At 33.3% G+C, this 20,041-nt stretch overlaps 1 protein-coding gene across 1 annotated transcript in view; it reads left to right on the top strand.

Moving 5' to 3' along the window:
* The first annotated feature begins 6,314 nt into the window (after positions 1 to 6,314).
* The window catches only part of LOC145246050 (atrial natriuretic peptide receptor 1-like), a 1,007,513-nt gene continuing 993,786 nt past the window's right edge, over positions 6,315 to 20,041 (top strand). Inside the window, exon 1 of the mRNA XM_080107893.1 lies at positions 6,315 to 6,421. Within this exon, the coding sequence (XP_079964019.1) occupies positions 6,403 to 6,421 (19 nt within the window). The 5' untranslated portion in view covers positions 6,315 to 6,402. The remainder of the gene's footprint in view (positions 6,422 to 20,041) is intronic.

The following is a 20,041-nucleotide window of genomic DNA, read 5'->3' as shown; positions in this document are numbered from 1 at the left end:
GTCAATGATTGTTATTTGTTATCCAAGTTTTGCATTTGAATCACAAAATATCTCATTTTTCCCCAAAAATCTCTGAAGGGGAGAAAAGACTTGTTAATGATTTCAAACAAATAAGAGCAAAACTTTTGAGATTATTTTCAATGCGTGTCCATAGATTTGGTGAAATAAATATATGTAAAATCATTTCTATATTTCAATTGATATATTCACCATATATTTATTTTAGTTTTTTTTTAGTCTCCCCTATCATCAAGCTCCGATTTTGGGGGGTATCGTAAAACTCACTACTCGTTCAAGCAGCCGCCAATAGCGTAATGGTTAGGAGCCTTGACTGCCGTACAAACGGTCGGGTTTCAATCCTGGCTTGAGGTAGTTGCCTGTCTAGCCGCACTGATGAGCTGTGAAACAGCGAAACAGTACTGTATGTGGATGACTATATATATATATATATATATATATATATATATATATGTGTGTGTGTGTGTGCAATTGAATAAATGTATATATGTGTGCATAGGTATATATATATATATATATATATATATATATATATATATATATATATATATATGCATCTTTATAAATGTATATATATTAATATATAAATAATATAGTCGACAAATGTTTCGCGCCTAGTGCAAGTATTCGGCCTCCTTGATTACGGAAGTATTTTCAACCTCGATCAAAGGGAATAGTATCGACTACTCGAACAGCAAGCAAGAAGAATATACAATGATGTTATCGCTTAAAAATATATGTCATAATACATGACATGAAAGAAGTAAATATTCCTTTTCTTATTAATGATTTATTGTCGCCAGAAGGTCTTGATTAACCTAGACAATATAATAGTATCTTCATTTTCTGATAAGTTGGACAATAGTTAACGGCCGAAAGTAAAATATCGAGGTAACGCTTATTATATTTAATAATAGAAGAGTTCGAATGCAAAACGCGATAAATGCAATTTGTTTACATTGAAACAAACGCGTACAAAAATGAGTATAGAAAATCTATTCTTACACAAAGAGCATGTTTTTAACGTTAAGCAAAACGAATTTATGCCAGAACTATATGTAAAACAGAATTTCAAGGTGTGCCCGAAGTAAGAAATAAAACACCTATTGATAGCTTCGTTATTTTTAAAATGCTGTTCATCATGTTTCGCCTTCGATCTCTAGATTTGCTATAACATATTACTCCTTTTAAACCCAGAAACTGATTATGTTTCTTCGGTCGGTTTCATATATCTGTTGCCATGTATGATAGATATATTGATAACTAAAACGCAAAAAATGCATTTAGCACAAAATATCGATGCCCCAAACGTTTTTAACTCTGATGGATGTCGAAGGAAAGAAGTTTACACATTAAATATGTATACATTATTTGTATGGGCTATTTATTTACTCATGAATATTTGTGTATATTCATGTTTTTATGAAGTTGTGTGTATTTTGTACTTGTATAAGTATACTTGTATCTGGTTGAGTGTGTATATGTATACTTATATGCTTGTTTATAAGAGTATAAAAATATACAGTGTAACCTCGATATAAGAGATTTCTGATCCCGGGGGAGGAGCTAAAGCACCTATATCTGAGATTCTTATATCCGGGTTTTACTTCACATTAACGCAGGCTCTAATTTGGGACCAGAAAAAATCTTTCGTATATCCGTTTTCTCATATTAGTGTTTGTTATATCCGGGTTACACTGTATTATCATAAGCTAAACTGCAACGTTTGTAACATTCCTTCGCACGCGCCCCTGTCATATCAAAGAACTTACTGTTGATTTTATATGCCTGGTGTCTAGTGGTCAGTAATTTACAAAAATAGATCACCTCCGATAAAATATATTTTGCGCAACTAAAATAGCACTAACACCCCATATGCTTGGGGTATTGTTGCCACATCTGGGCAGCAGAGTTCAAAACAGATTTCGTAATCTAGCAGGTGATGCCCTTTTCTCTTCTCTGTAACACCTTTTCCACAGAAGAGAGGTTGCCGGCGTATCTCTTCTCTTTCGCTATTTTCATAGCAAGTATTCGACTGAACTCAAATCGCTGGTACATCTTTCGTCAATCTTTCACAGAAAGCAGTCGTCTAGCCAAAATCACTATCAATTAATTCTCTATCGGTACCTTAAACTAAACGTTGATTCCATGAAAAAAAAAAAACTTCTATCCTAAAATTGCCTGCTTGTGGAAACTGTTCTACTGGCTGCTTTCCATCTGACTACAATATCGTGGTTTTCAGTGGAGGAGAAATCCTTCACGACTGAGACAATTTTTATTTTTGTGCATTTTCTCCACGTTAAAAAACGACCCTGGTGTCTAACTCTGTCCCGTGGGGAGGCCTTGTCAATAGGTACAATATCGTGGTTTTAGAGTCCAACGGAAACAATTCTTATTGAACCATCCTCGTAAATAATATAATTTCCACTATAATCGATTAATATGCTACTGTTCAAATGACTACAATATGCACATTAACCCTTATCCTTGAGTGGCCTCCGGACCTTGATATGTGGTTACCCCTTTGCAAATTAAATCTGCATGTGTAAAATGTTTGATACGGAAAGTTACTGAATAAAGACGGAAATGCTGACACAAGAGTTTTCTATCAAATTGTGCATCCTCCGCACAAATATAGCAGTAAAAAATGTTAACTCTGCAGTATTGGAAAATACGGACACCATTAGTTGTTCGTTTTCCATACTCTTTCTAAAAAGGAGAAATCGTTCTCAATTGCGATAATTGTACTGACATTCTTTTTATATGCATCAGGAACATTTGGGTGCTGGTGGTGCCCAGGAAAAATGATAATTTTGGTACTTCATAAAAATTGTGCAATTATTAAATAAATATCGATTGAATATAGACTTCAGAACTGTTCTTGCGAGGATATAGTTTTAAATACAAATCGTTGCCCCAATTTAACAACAAAATATATACACTGTAGATTTAAAGCGTATAAAACTAACTTACTAAGTGGTCGATCTAGTCACATGGTTATTTTTTGAATAAAAATACAAAAATGTAGTAAATTAAAATAAAATCACAATATTAAATCTATTATAATGCATGTTGGCGTTTTCGTAAAAAAAGTCTCATTTTCATAGTATGTTAATAGTTGAAAAAATCACTTTATGACTGTTACAACATGTACAGAAAATTGGAATCGTTGAACAATTGAATAAAAGTCAATTTACTTTTTTTAAGTCGTGAGAATGTAAGTAGAATTCAGTTTTAATCTTTGAGAACACGGACGTTGCCCAGAATGATATTAACTCATACTATATTCTTTTTAAAAAATCTTACTCTGTCTTCATATTATTTGAATTCATCACACAACTGTTCTCATCTTTAGTGTAATTATTACAACCTTTCGGTCGATGTAACCTCCGACCTTCTTCAGGTGGATCTTGTCGAACTCGGGAATTTGGACGAAATTTCAAGCGGAACCCTTTTACTTCACGGTGGTTGCATGCACTTGTTCCATCAGCCATGACTGGATAGAGGTCCTGAGTAATTCGCAATTGCATTTTTCGGTCGCCCACTGAGGATTGAACATTCACCCTTCAGGAGAAGCTCACTTTTTACAATTGTTTTTTCAAGTATACTAAATAATATATAATAAACGAGATCTACTTCACACTTCTGCTCCATAATGATCGGTCAATTCTTTACGGAATACTATGCTTATAACAGACTGGAAAATCCCTACGGATTTCGAAGGGAAAACTTTATTGTATCAACAAAATTCTATTGGCTTCGTTTATCAGCTACGATAAGATAGACATTTTAAATATATTCTTATGTAACAATACTCAAAATTCAATATCCAACCTCGGGATGAATGTAATTAAAAACTGATTATGTTTATCATTTTCTCCATTGCGAAATAGATTTATGTCGATATAGTCATTCGATAAAATGCACCTGATATACCGAAGATCTTCATTAACCGATAGGTTTTCAGTATAATATTCTAGATGTAAATTTTGAGAATACAAATATTTAAAAATTTCCCTAATAACATTAACATCCGTTTTCTGCATAACAATCACTTATTCGTAATAAGATGTGATTGACGAAATGAAAATAAATATATATATATACGTAATGCATTGGCTCTGAATAATTAGAGAAAATTTTGAAGCCACCTTTATTATATGCTTTTTACTTGGAATGCATCTTATCGAATTGCATTGTGTAAACAATTGTTACATTATCCCCAAATGCATGGTCGTACGACACTCCGCATTTCAGAAGATTACGAAAATCTCTGTTCATAAGAAGTTACGGGTATGTAATTTTTTTTCATAAAATAAGACACCTATTATTATACATTTTGGAAAGAAAATGCGAGGTGCAATTAATCCTTATGTGGATTTATTTAGTTTAACTTAATTGGGTGACATCCTGCTTTCACTATTCAGATGCCTCCGATGTTTGTAAAAACGTTACAATAGGTATATTGTGATGGTTTTGGGGGGCAGTACCTGGACGAAAACGTATTTCAAAATCTAAATATTTCAGATTTTTATTTAATTTGATTCACGTTTCTCGGTCACTGAATATTAATTTCTTAAGATACTTACTAACTAAAAGCCTAAAATTCTAGTTATTGTCTAGAATAAAACTCATATGATGATTTTTTTTATCCAAATTTGAATAGGACTTTATTTGAAGCTCAGAATTCTCGCTCTACAATCAAAATCTTGCCCGAATAAGCTTCCATAAAGCAATCAATTCGGAGAAAGGCCGGTTTTTATTCCAACTTTTTTTATATAAGCTTCACACACACACACACACGTGTGTATGTATGTGTGTATAAGTTTAAAAATGGATTAATGTAAGCTAATAATGAGGTAATTATAGTTTCTCCTTCAATTTTCGGTTTTTTTAATCATGCCCACATGCATTTTATTTATTTTTTTGTGGCTAGTTGCTATTTCTTCTGGTGAGTTAAGTGCAGAATAGATTTATTGAGTGATATATTAATTAGGTGAATTATTTTGTGCTACGAAACAGATAGTGTAACGAAGTGTGAATATCAACTGAATTATGGAATAAATTGTAAGATGGTCAAAATCATGAAATTTCAAACAGACGTTTGTCAATAATTCATTATATATATATGTGTGTGTGTGTATATATGTGTGTATATGTATATATGTGTGTATATATATATGTGTGTTTATATATATATATATATCGTTGTATTAACATAGAATGTTATATAGCGATATATTATTGCATGTATCGATGTTCAATTTTTATGTTAATAGCGCTCGATACGTGATCGGAAATAGGCAGTAAGTAAACATTATATGCATAGAAACTCGGCTACACTAAATCCTATGCGTTTTTCCCTATGAGAACTCGTCATACCATTCGTCTTAGCGATTATATATATATATATATATATATATATATATATATATATATATATATATATATTTTGTTTATTCTAGTTAGATGAGTACCCAGATTCGTTGAAATTCTCGAACAGAAGCTAATGTTTCTATTTATCAGTGGCAAGGATTCTCTAGAAAAAAGTTCGGATAAATTTTACCTCCTTCTACTATGTTTTGTTTTACAGAGACATGACTCACCAATTGTTGCGAATGTGTTTAAGAAGTAACCTTGTTTTAATGGCTGCATGCTTGGAATACCTTTTATTTTTATTTTTAGGTGTTGACTTAATTTTGTTTTTATTGCTTTAACTATAATTGTCCTTATTTATTGTTATCCTAAAGTAAAGCGTATCTTGTTTATAACATTTTTTGCTATTTTACTTCCACACTTTTTTAAGATTTAGAGGTCTTTAAGGTTTAACATTTCAAATTTCTCATTCAGAAATTATCTATACAGTCCCTCTAAATTCTTACATAGATGATACATTATTATCACAGCGCAAACATAATATCATTATATGTGTTAACTGTGGCTAGCACGGGGAAGGGTCAAAACATTATTATTATTATTATTATTATTATTATTATTATTATTATTAATGTATTATTATTCTGAATTGATTTGAGCGACGGCTGGTCGCTGGATCAATTGTTATGATTAGAAGAATAAACAATTAAATTGGGGGAAAGATGATTGACCTGTAAATCGCAAAAGGAATGTGAAAATAGAAAATTGATGCAAACATTATTTTTGAGTTTGCATAAAAAATTACTAGATTGGCGTTACATCAGGTGGGTCTGAGATACGTAATGATGTGACGTAAAGAAACACCGGATGAATGTAGATTTGGGGAGATTCTAGGCAGTCGTTAGCCAGACATCAGAGAAAACGGACGACTCAAAATTACGTGGGAAGCAGCATCACTCTGGACAGGACGTGCAATCTCTGAAAATGTCGGCCCGATCATGAGATTAAATGTTCATAAATAATGCAGGTATGTATTGTGTTATTTACATCTGTTAAAAAAAGAACTGTTGTCTACAACTGTTTCGATACGTCCACGTCAATCGTCTCCTGTTAGAACTGTTGCATAAATGTTAACATATACACAATAGACGATGAACTAAATGATACGACGTATATTTACATACACACCTTTACACGTACACAAATATACAGATAAAAGATAAACCCAACTATTAAACATGTACGTCGTTATATTCACATAAACATTACACAACAGGACCCTTTGTAGAGCCCGATAATATAATAAACGTACTTGTGTGTCTTTTATTTCACCAGATTATTGAAAAGCTTCCACTTTATTTGAGATCTTAGTAATCTGCCATTCGTGTTGTTTTCATCGTCGTAATTGACTGTTTTAATGGCCGTAATGTTGCTATTTCAGTTTTAAGTGGGGCATACGCCCATAAAACTTCGTATTCATGCTATATATTTGTACTAATATTATGACTTAGTAAATAATGTGTTTGGTTACGCTACCATTTAGTAGTGAACAACTTGTGTGAGTGCTAGTTACATATTTTTACTTCATTATCAATATTTTGGTGATTGCTACATGGTTTGGATTATTATAATTTCTGGTTGTTATAGTGTTATCCTTACCACTACTATTATAAGGCACACTGAAAAGGAAACTACTTTAACATAGCTTCGCCACCGGAAGCAAAGTAATGTTTGTATATTTACACTCGTAGCTGTTTGAATGAAATTTCTTTTTTGTAATGGACAAAGCAATTATATCATCCGTGAAATTGTGCCGGTGAATAAAATGTTTTTCGTCGCTGACAAACATGAACTCACATATAATATAAAATGTGTTTTTCATTTATATTTTGCTAATTTTTTTTTTCTCACGCTTGGAATCATAAGCGATATACACCCGAGTACTTCGGCAAATACAATGGTGATAATATGAAAGCGATAAAAATGAGTGAAAGAAAATGTTTTATATTTTGTGGGAAAATATTGTATTATCTCTAAACTACGTGCATTAGTTATAAAAATGAGGGGGAATAAGAATTACTACAACACAATAAAACTTCTAGAAATCATATAAGGCAGAAACATTTCTATTTAGACTGTTGTAAAAAAATGTCTCGTAAAAATTGAAATTATATATCTGTCTGCCAAAACGCAAAACTACCTAGAATTGTTTACTTTTGCATTAAGTGCGGAAGAGTATAGGGAAAACAATGTACTGTAGCGTGGAAATAAACAACTTAGATTCACGTAATCGATATTCAAAAATATTGCATAGTAGTTCTCTCTTATATATATATATATATATATATATATATATATAATCATTATAGTACCTATTTACTATGCCTCCCCACGGGACAGAGTTAGACATCAGGGTCGTTTTTTAACGTGGAGAAAAGGTACAAAAATAAAAATTGTCTCAGTCGTGAAGGATTTCTCCTCCACCGAAAGAGAACAAGAAATGGAAGTGCAGCATCTGAAGAACAGATGGTATTTATTTGCTCCCCCACCGAGCAAATTAGGCACAAGGCCGATTTTTAATGTGAGGAGTGAAGGGAGGGGGAAGGGGAAAAAGGGGACCAGCTCCCGAGGGGTGGGAAATGGGAGCTGGTTAATGGTCAGGCATGTGGAGTTGCCCCCACATCTGGTCTTTGCTAGTCATAGCTAGTCATAGCTTGCAGCATCTGAAGAACAGATGGTATTTATTTGCTCCCCCACCGAGCAAATTAGGCACAAGGCCGATTTTTAATGTGAGGAGTGAAGGGAGGGGGAAGGGAAAAAAGGGGACCAGCTCCCGAGAGGTGGGAAATGGGAGCTGGTTAATGGTCAGGCATGTGGGATTGCCCCCACATCTGGTCTTTGCTAGTCATAGCTAGTCATAGCTAGTCATAGCTTGCAGTATCTGCCGGAACAGATACTACACTTTGATCTTGTCCCGAAGGTGTGTGAGGTTCACCACTTACGTCGTTCGAACACTTTAGATTGTCTTGCATTTGCACCAGAATTGTGCGTTTATTAGTTATTAATTCCTTTCATTCTCATGAGAGATGTTCAGTTTCTCAGAGGTAAAGGCTTAGCATATGAAGTGAAAGTGCTTTCCTGGCTAGGTTCGAATCTCTGGACCGGCAGGAATTTCATCTTACACTGATAATTTCAGAAGCATGAAACATTAGTGTCTCTAGGTATAAAATAATAATTATTCAATTTAAATACAATGAAGGTTTAGTTTATTACTATGGATTTGACTCATTCCTGTAGTCTAAAAGGTTGACTAAATTAGGTGTCCACTTATATATAGAATAACTGTCTTTATCCTTCTAATTATATATATATAATTGTATTATTTATATGTAAAGTAAACTTTCCGCTGTATCAAAATGCAGGATCTGCGTTGTTTTTATTAAGAAAAAAATTATTCGTCTGCAAATCATTTAACCTATTAACTTTTAACGGGAAATTGCCGTGTGTTAGACTTTCCTATAAAAATTGCTGTATTTATATAATCATACCAGATAAAATCTGGCCAGTCGGGTCAGAATTTTTCTCTAACATTAATAAATATATAATATTCCCTTTGATAATAACACCACCCCATTTATGCGATATTTTTTAGGTTATCTTCTGGCACACCCTCTCTCCTTTAATGACAATTTAATTAGGGGAGATCAGATATGTTTCATTTGAACCGAAATGATAATTTTATTTTTATTAATATACTATTGCACTTTTCTCTCTCTCTCTCTCTCTCTCTCTCTCTCTCTCTCTCTCTACACACACACACACATGCACACTTAAGGCAGCATTTTTTTCTCTATGGCATATTTCATTAAATAAAATTGATGTTTTTATCTATTAATTCTATTTTCGACCCTTCCCCACTTGAAATTAACAGTATTCACTTCTGGCAGGAACTGGCTGATGTAATCGCCATATTTATCATAAGTCTGAGTACTTTCCAAAACTTCAGGATTCATCGTAAGGAATAAATTAATCTAACTGGTTTTGAACAATTTTTTCATTAATAACCGAGGAGGAAAAAAAAAAACTTTATAAATTATTAAAAACCTGTTAGATTAATTTATCCCTGACAATGAATGCTGAAGGATTGGAATGTACTCGGACTTATGATAAATACGGTGATAACATCAGGCAATTCCCGTCAGAAGTGAAGACAGTTATTCGAAAGTAAGAAAGGATCGAAAATAGAATTAATAGCAAAAACTTCTATTATATATATATATATATGTAGCTTCCCATACACACACTTATAGTTTTCCTTCCCGATATGGGCAATATTCTAACACTGTTTCCTTTTCACTTACGTATGGTCTATTATCGTTTTCTTCTGCATTTTTTCTTTTAATATCCTGAAGATGTCCCCTGCAATAGGGACGAAACATTGGTCACCATTTTATAAATTCGTTCGGTTTTTCTTTTTTTCAAAACAACTTACGTGTGTGTGTGTGTGTGTGTGTATTACAAACATATATAAATGTGACTTTATCTTTATGTATGCGTTGTTTTTCTCCCAAACTTCTCTCGGAATACTTTGTCTACAGAACTAAAAATTTATATATATATATAGTATTTTGGTTAACATGCAGTATTGTTTTTAACTTATACAAATAGCTTCTAATGGGTCAACATTGAAAGAAAACCGACTTTCGCGTGAGTACATTAACTAACTTCTGATGATGTGGACAGATGTATTTTAACTTGAACTCGGTTAATTTTTAGCTGTTTTTACCTTTCTGACGGTAGTTCAGATGGTAACAACGAAAGCTGGAACGTTAAATAAGGAGTAAAGCTGTAGCATTGACAGTTTTAACCTTTTTTCTAACTGATGGAGCTGAAGGTGTGACTTTTTTAACTTTTGAAATCATTACTAATCATATTAGGTTCAAAATAATAATTAAAAGAGATTTTTCTCTATAAAAGTTGAAGTGAAATTTGCATGAACAATAACATCGTATTTAAGCGTATTTTGCGATAAGGCAACACCGTGCAGCCTGCTAGTTTAAAACTAAAATGGTTTTCTATGCTTCGTAGGTAACTTTTAGATGGTGCAGTTGGTAGTACACACGCACTTGTATATATATATATAACATAATGAAATTTGACACAGCGGCTCTCGTTAAATCGCAAAGGACGTTAAGCATCGACGTATCAGGCCATTAGTATATGGTTGACCATTTTGAAATACTTACCACTCTACATATTACATGAAGACGTAGAAATTCCTAGATTATTATCCAGAGTGCGTTTATAACCTTTGATCTTAGTGTATATATGAATATAGAAGAATACTTTTATGTAAATCCTGTTATGCCAATCATTCGAATATCGTATTTTTTGTTTTACCTTTTATTTTTATATTATTACATTAAGACTGAATTGAAATTATTGATTATAATATGCAATTCCAAATTAAAGCAGCACATGTTTTGATGTGAATTTGATTAAAATATTGTATAAAGAAAAGCAAATAATTTGAAGAAATGTTTGCATAATCCATTAAAATCTTTTATAACCGCATTTTTCGAGCGGACATGCTTTTATGAAACCGATATTTACTCTGCTGAAAAGCCAATATTGGATGCAAGGACGGGGATAATATTGAGAAAACATTTTTACTCCTTTTATAAGACGAGAATATTCAAAATCCACATTCAAAGGACGGCGGCTTTTATTGTTTTCTTCTGTGTGTGCGTTTTTTCTTGTTCTATACTGTGTTCAAAAAATGTATACACAGTGTTTAGAATCGAGGAATGTCATAATTATATTTTATACGCGTGAACTAATCTATTCGTGTGCAATTTCTTTTTTAAAGCACTTTATTAATAATCAAATTCCTTTTAATCACGTTCTTTTTCTAGAGTAAATTGCCTTGTGTTCCTCATAGTCATTTACGTTATTTACACGATGTAATGATTAGAAGAGAGCTACACATTCTTATAGTGCTGACCAGATAGAAGTATTTTGATGTAAAACGAGCCCCTGGCGAGCATTCCGCACGTATTTTCTTGTGGTGTATAACGATTTTATTTACTCTTTTTTATAGATATTCTCGTTGTTTTATCGGTGGGTCGTTGGTATGTTTCGTAACACAACGCTTAGATTTATTTTATATATGATCCTCTCGCGATTGTTTTAATCTGCCTCGTATGTAGAAGTTACGATGCACTATCACACACAGTTTAATGCATTCTCGAATTATCGCTTATCAAGGCGCAAAGGCTACTCGAGGGTTAGTGTTAACGAGTTTGTTTGGTTGACGGTCAATCACCGTGATTATTGGTAACGGTAGTTGAAAATAGTCACAATTTGATTTTGTAACCAGACGGCTCATTATGTCCTGTTAAAATTAGACTTAAAACGGTAATGTTGTAGACAGATTGGAAGTGGCTTGACGTTTACATTTTTGAAAGCTCATGGGAATTCTGTTTAGTTTTAGGTAAACAAAATATAAATAATTTACAGTGGTTATAGCTAGACGAGTCTTTGTTCTAAATATTTTAAAAGAGAAGCGTAAATTGCAGTAGAGTTGTGCACTGATCATGAACTAAGATATAGTTGAGGAAGTTGCGATAAGAAAGAAAACGGAATTCTCTATTTGCTGAGATGTTTAAAATAAATTGTTGATCAGCATTTGTTTGAATGGCCTATAACTCAAACACCAAGCGCCGCTGAACCTATATCAATGTATGTGAGGTAGTAATAGCACAAAAAGCCTTATCGCAGAGAGACAAAGGGGGTGTCCTTTCTGCCACTTGCACATAGCAAAGAAAAGAAAACGCAAGAAGTGTACCTGGTTTAATGTAGAAGACGTGAAGAAGATATAGAACGAGATTTCAGGTAGATGACAAAAAAAGCCGGCTTGCTTAGAGGTAAGTGTTGCGTTCGTGGAAATCTTGCGATTAGTCAAACATTTCAGAACGGTACGGAATATAATCTCAAGATGAGTATGGTGGAACGATAAAATTGTCGCCCTAGAAAAGACATTCCATGTCTCATTGATGAAAACCGGTTTTCATTTTTTGTTGCATATTGTGTACAAATCCCGAGAGAGATAACTGCTTTCTATCATGTCAAAAAGTAACAAAATGTTCAACGAGCGAAATCGGAGATACGCTGTTTGAACAACTCATACTATCTACCGATCCAAATTATGACAACAGGAGCATTGCCATCGCCCTCAAAATGCATCGCTGGATTGCCATGAATAACAGGGGCGTGCCCAAAGTGATGAAAACAAAGTTTCCGGCCACGCTTTTTGTTTTAAGTGTGATTTTAAGTGAGGGCTACATCATGCCACCTCACATTTCCGAAGTCGGCTTGAAAGCCAACACTAAAGTGTATTTGGATGTGCTGAAGAGTGTGGTGCAACTCTGGTGCAATCAGGTAGCCTCTGGAAGACCCTGGGTGTAGCAGCAGGATACGGCGCCAACCCACAAATCTAAATAGACCCAAACTTGGCTTCAGAAGATGTGCTACGACTTTTTCCTCTTCTCCCGCTGATCCGAACCCGTTGTACTACTTTGGTCATACGTCGAGAACATCAAAATCACCTCCCACAACACCAAAAACAGTCTGATCACCGCCGTGTATTCGCCGAGCTCCTGGTGGCGCTTATGGAAAAGGCATGCTTCCAGTTTCGAACCCATATTGAGGCGGTCATATAATGTGAAGGCAGTTAAATTTTATTGATTATTCTACTACATAAGTTACTTAGATTGATTTTCACAATAAAAGTTTAAAAATAAATCCGTACTGTTGTTTTCTTGAGGACAACAATTTTATCGTTCCACCTTTTTTTTTCATTTTTCTTAAACTTTTTCTTCTAGTGGATGGGGCATCCAACCAGAAGTCTGATATTTACCCCTATTTTAGTGAGTCCAACCAAGAGATCTTTTCAGGATTCTAGCCGTCCCTTTCAGTGCAATCGTTTGTATTTCACTTGCACTTGGTTCACCGGGTATGCTTGCTATGTACTTTTTAAAGTTCTTTTTCATAAGCCCAGTTGCTCCTATGATGACTGGTATAATTGAAACGTCTTTTAATTTCCAATTTCGTTTCATATCATACATAAGTCCTTGATACTTTGTTATCTTTTCCCTCTCAACTCTGTTAAGCCCTGTATCATTGGGTACACTGACCTCTATTACGGTCGCTTTTTTGTTTGCTCTGTCCCAAATCACTATATCTGGTTTAACAGCTGCGTTTTCAAGATATGTAGCAGTAGGGATTATGTAGTCATAGTGAATAATGTAGTTGTCATTCCCAACTGTTCGTTCAGGTATATGTTCCCAGGAGTTTTTACTACACTGAATGTTGAGTTTCTTACATATCATCCAGTGAAGGTATTTGCAAACTCCATTATGGCGATCTGTATAATAACCGTCTCCAAGTAGGACTTTGCAACCAGAAATCAGGTGGCCCACACTCTCAACCTCAGTGCTACAGAACCTGCATTTATTATTGTTGCTTAGACCACACATCTTTTTGAAGGCGTTTGTCATGAGGCGCTGGTCTTGTGCAGCCAATATCAACCTCTCTTGGTCGTAATGGAGGGATCCTCTTTTGAGCCAGTCCAGGGAACCATCCCTATCAATATATTCTTGGGATAGTTCAGTCGGCAGGTATTTTGCCCGTTTATGGTTGGCCCATTCTTCTGTTTTAACACTATGGAACTGGCTAGTGTATTTTTTCCGACTTTTCTGGGCTATGTCAGTGGCAGGCTTGTTTGGGTTCTCAGTATCATTTGTAAGGCAATCTGTTCCAAAATGAGTGGCAAGTTGTGTTATAGATATTGTACTACTTCCACCTTTTTTTTTTCATTTTTCTTAAACTTTTTCTTCTAGGGGATGGGACATCCAACCAGATGTCTGACATTTCCCCCTATTTTAGTGAGTCCAACCAAGAGATCTTTTCAGGATTCTAGCCGTCCCTTTCAGTGCAATCGTTTGTATTTCACTTGCACTTGGTTCACCGGGTATGCTTGCTATGTACTTTTTAAAGTTCTTTTTCATAAGCCCAGTTGCTCCTATGATGACTGGTATAATTGAAACGTCTTTTAATTTCCAATTTCGTTTCATATCATACATAAGTCCTTGATACTTTGTAATCTTTTCCCTCTCAACTCTGTTAAGCCCTGTATCATTGGGTACACTGACCTCTATTACGGTCGCTTTTTTGTTTGCTCTGTCCCAAATCACTATATCTGGTTTAACAGCTGCATTTTCAAGATATGTAGCAGTGGGGATTATTGTATAATTTTTGTTGTGATGTTTAAAATGAATTTTGATAAGTATTTGTTTTAATTGCATATAACTCAAAAACCAGGTTTCGCTGAACATCTATCAATGTAGATGCAGTAGTTACGTCACAAATAGTATTGTCGTGAAGTGACAAAGGCTGTGTTCTTTCTGTTACTCGCACATGGAACAGAAGATAATACAAAACGCAAGAAATGTACCTGGTTATATGCAAAAAGATGCGCAGAATGTGATGAGCCCATGTGACTGAGCAAGATTGCCGGTGGATAACAGAATCCGGCTCGGAGAGAAAGGAGGCAGTCCTTCATTCGATTTTGTGCGGGTAGAAATTTTACGATGTGCTATAACATTGGAGAACAGTATGGAATATAATATAAAAATTATTATGATAGTTGGAATAATTAAAATATACTCATTTTTTTCTTAGATCAGTTCACATATGTTTCGGCACAAGGATAACAGTAAACGTATATCTCTTTATTTCTAATTTACTTAGACTACATGAATTATATAGATATTAAATATGAAAATTGATCATTTATTTGTATTCTCAGCTTATTAATTTACAGTTTACATACAACATACATTTTTGCATGTCTTTTGTAATTTTGTTTAAATGAATACAGAGTAAAAACACACTCTTCTTATATATTAATAAAATGTGTATATTACATACCTGCTGATGTGTGTACTTAATTTATTAATTTTACATTAATGTTTATATTATTTTTTATCTTACAGGTAAGTGTTACAGATGTTTCGAAACAGAAATTAATAATTAATGTAATATGGTGAGTTCTATTTTATTTTATTAACAATACTGAATAGTATTATAAGATCAATTATTGCTTCAAATCAAATTTGTTGCTGAAATATACTCCCCATTATATTGTTCCGTTTTGTATAAGGGTATTAATTCTGTGCATACAGTTGTTCAGCATTTCACTTCAATTGTTTAATAAGTTTTGGGGGTCGTTAAGAGAGTATTTCAAATTTCTCATTTAGACATAATGTATACGGATCGTCTCTCTCTCTCTCTCTCTCTCTCTCTATATATATATATATATATATATATATATATATATATATATACACTAGTCTATCGTATTATTTTCCACTCGTCTGTTGGAGAGAGCCTGTTTTCTCTGCGTTCGCGTGTGTTTATTCTACCCTTTTTGTTATTGAATGATCATATTTTGTTATAAATTCTAGAGAAACCATAGCTTCACATTACGTACTTTAAGAGATTTCTTTGGGAAATATTGGAGCTTGGTTAGCATTTCTTTTTGTTTGCCCAGGCATATATATTTGTAGAGGAAAAGTTCCCGAGTTTTACAATTAATATTTTCTCCTCCTTATAAAGTTTCCTTTTTTATTTAGGTGTTTTTCTAGGACGGTTTCAATCACTGTTTCTAGAGGTTAAATCGTTTATGTTTCTTAATTTTATTTTATTGTTTCTATATGCTTGTCACGTTTTATGCATTTCGTTGTATTTATTTTATTCTAATGCTACCATTTAGTATTTTATAGTTATGTGCTTTTCCATTGCTCGCTCATAAAATATGTTTAAAATAATATTTTGATTAATGCAAATGTCGTATTCATTATTATATTATATTGGGCCCAATATATAGTAATGATATATATTTTTTAAATAGCTATTACGTTACACATGAATATTCGTAATTCCGCCATTCACCATCACCTAGCAAATTCCATTTCTTTAATTTTCACACTTTGCACCGATCTTCCCCGGATAGAATCCAAATATAAAGTCTCGCATGGATTCGATTACCCGATATATCAATTTTCATGTATGTAGACCAAAAAGTGATGAAAGCGTTTCGTAGACAATTTTTTGTAAACAAATATATGTATCTCTTTTTTTGTGTTTTATTTTACTTCAGTCGAAGTTCTCAGAAATCAAGGGGCCCACGACCTGAGGCTTACACTTGAACTCTATATGAGATACATAGACATTCGAATGTTCCATTAAAGTTCTTTATCTCTCAAGCACTGAGTTAGTAAAGAAATTGAGAACATAATTTTCCTCTCCCCAATTAACCATTTTTATATGTTGTAGTATATCTTTCATGTTGGTCTCATGGTCTTACTGGATTCCAGGACAAGAATTTATCTAGTCTGGTGGAGTATCCAGCTTTGTGCTATTACTTAAAGTAATATCACTTGGAGTAGGTGCACCATTCTTCACAAAAGATGTAGGGTATCCGTAGTGATATCTTATTTGGGCTGCGAATACTATGTGATTTTGAATATTTGGTCAGGGTTTACTTCTCTAGAAAAAGTATCCTCATACCAGATTGTTCTGACAAACCCCTGTACAGAGAGACCTTAGACACTGCATACATAAATACATATAGAAAGAAGATTGTGTCTATTGTAACCTTTTTACGCAAACATTAGGCAATCTAAATCATGTAGAATATCTGCAAGCATATAATTACACATAACAGTTAACTAAAGATGATCATCTTATGAGTAAACCAAAAGAAGCTAATAATCTAAAAAAGTTAATAATAAAAATGTGTATTTAAAATATGTAAATTAGATATCTTTTTGCAGACGAATGTCTCATATATAACGAAGTTGTATTTTCTTTTTAAATAAATAGAAAAAAGGGGTTTTAATGTAAATATTAGTACACAAAAAGTTATAGGAGTATGGATTATCATAAGTTCTCACAGCAAAGTTGTTTTTTTTTGTGAATTTTAATTGCCATATGTATTCATAATTTACTCCATTGCTCTACTCGTGTATTAAGTTGAAGTAAATGCTGAAAATAGAAAATATTAAATATCATATCTCCTCTTAAAATTTTATATGTACACATCAAATAATCTATATATATAAAAGTAGTAGCGTTCGTGTGAGTATGTCTGTGTGTGTACAACTCCCAATGACCAAAGAAATATAAAGACCATATATATGTGTACACCTCTCCTGGTCCAGAAATATAAACGCCCATGATAGGATACTTCTGTCAACGAAGACATTATATTTTATACGTAATTTCTATATATAGCATTATTCAAACCATATCTACATTGATTGAGTTACGGTCATTAGCATACCACATTAAATTAAATCTATTTAAATAATTAGCTCGATGATATTACTTATTCGACATAATAGCTTTGTTTTAACCGTACTCATTAAAAATATAATTACTTAGTTTATTTAAATTTCAATTTATACTTGATTACATTTATTTTATCTGAAATCTGTGGGGGCGGGAATTACATTTGAAACATAAAATAATGATAAATTTAATTAATTTTTATGAGACCAAACTGCACTTTCACCTAACAATTTTATAAACATAACGAACCCCAAAATATGGCAAATTTATATTTTGTGTATGTGGGGGGGGGTACATTAGAAATATAAAATGACGAAAAATTTCATTTGTTTTTGTAATTAATTTTTGGTAGATCTATTTTTTTTTTGCGATCACACGGGCCTATTACGTTTAAGCAGTCTTTATACATAATATGAAAGAAGAAATTTTGAAAAAAAAAATTTGACATTTTAGCGTGGGGGATCACTTTTCTATTAAAATTTAACGTAAAATGAGCACCGACATTTTGGTCACAAAGCGTTCAACCAGCCATGTGATCTCTAGCATTTTTTTCAATTTTGCTGATCGAGATGGGGGAGAAACATGCCAAATACATTTTTTTGTGGTGGGGGAATTACATTTGAAACAGAAAACGATAAACTTACTTATTTTTTATGAGACCATTCTGTACTTTCATCTAACAATTTTATAAACAGAACGAACCCCAAAATATGATAAATTCAATTTTTTTTTTTTGGCGGGATGGGGTGGTGCATTAGAAATATAAAATGACGAAAATTTTCATTTAATTTTTTTTTAAATTAATTTTTGGCAGATTTTTTTTCTTTTTTGTTGGCGGGGGGGGGGGTCGCACAGCCGTTCGCTGCTTTTTTTTATTGAAACAAAAGTTGTAATGATTTTTAATTATTTGGAGGGGAGTCTTTCCAGTGCTCATTATCCGGGGAATAGTTTCTTCTCTTTGTAGCCTTTCTGCTGAATATCTGGTGGAGAGGGTATCACATACTTCTGTTTTTTGGGAGGTGGAGGAGCGATTACATTTACAGGTTTTCATCCATCCTTTTATTTTTTTTTCGGGTATTTACCCATGTTGAAAATGATTAGTATACATTTGTGTTTCAAACGGAACTTCATGTCAACCCAGGCAACTCTGGGTACCCATGATAGTATATAATATAATTAACTGTTTACATTACAATTAGACAAGCAGGGAGGCCTGGCGTTGTCCGGTATTTAGTGATGATAAACGAACGTTTCATAATTCGATAATTTTAGGGTTATCAAAACCGGTGAAACCATCCATTTTCGATCAAATCGATCAATAGCTTGCTCTTGCTTGGGACCCATCGCGGTGCACCTGTACGGAGCTTTACATGCTTCTCTGTAGTTACTTAGTCCACGTACATTGTAGTCTATATTACACTGTGAGGAACCTACTATTAACTTTATAAAATTATTTTTATATAATGTTTTGAAATAAGGTATAAAATGCAAAGTCAAATGTCATAATTCAATTGTGGTTTAAAAAGAAACAGTCCATTCGAACGCATCTCTGCTATATGAAAGAACCTATTATTGATTTTTTATGCCTGATCATACATGTATGCAAAATATGTTTTGGTTCCTAAAAGATAGAAGATATTTCCAAAAAAGCAGCGTTGCAAGAATTGAATACGAAATCCTGTGTCCCACTGCCACCAACATAGAACATTAACTTATATAGTCATCCACATACAGTACTATTTCGTTGTATCACCATTAAAATTCATATACATATGTGCATATATATGTGTATGTATATATATATGTGTATGTATATATATATATGTATGTATATATATATATATAAGAATTATTGAAAGTGTCTTAAGATATTAATGTGGTATATGACGCTTACCTGTCGAATGCGTTGCTTAGTAGAAACCATTGAATCGAATGGAGGTGATTTTAACTTTGACCCAAAAGAAAATATTTTTATAAAAGCGAATTTCAGACGATAACTCTAAAAGGGATCGTTGACCTTTAAGTAATCAAAGCCGAACGGATCTCTTGTGATCTATATCGCAAACATAAGATCAATGTCACAAATAAGCAGTGGCAGTGATAATAAGGTATATTTTATTTTCTCAAGTTACTAGTTATAAAGCTTGTATTGCCGTCCTGACTTTATTTATCTCTTCATTATACCGTTTTAGCATCTCTGACACAGGATGGCCCACTTAAAAATTGATCTGAA

The sequence above is a fragment of the Euprymna scolopes genome, chromosome 23 (assembly GCF_053919585.1).
Source record: "Euprymna scolopes isolate OS-2025 chromosome 23, ASM5391958v1, whole genome shotgun sequence".
Classification (NCBI taxonomy): Eukaryota; Metazoa; Mollusca; class Cephalopoda; order Sepiida; family Sepiolidae; genus Euprymna; species Euprymna scolopes.
The sequence above is the reverse complement of the archived record's forward strand: the minus strand, read 5'-3'. Positions and strand labels throughout refer to the sequence as shown.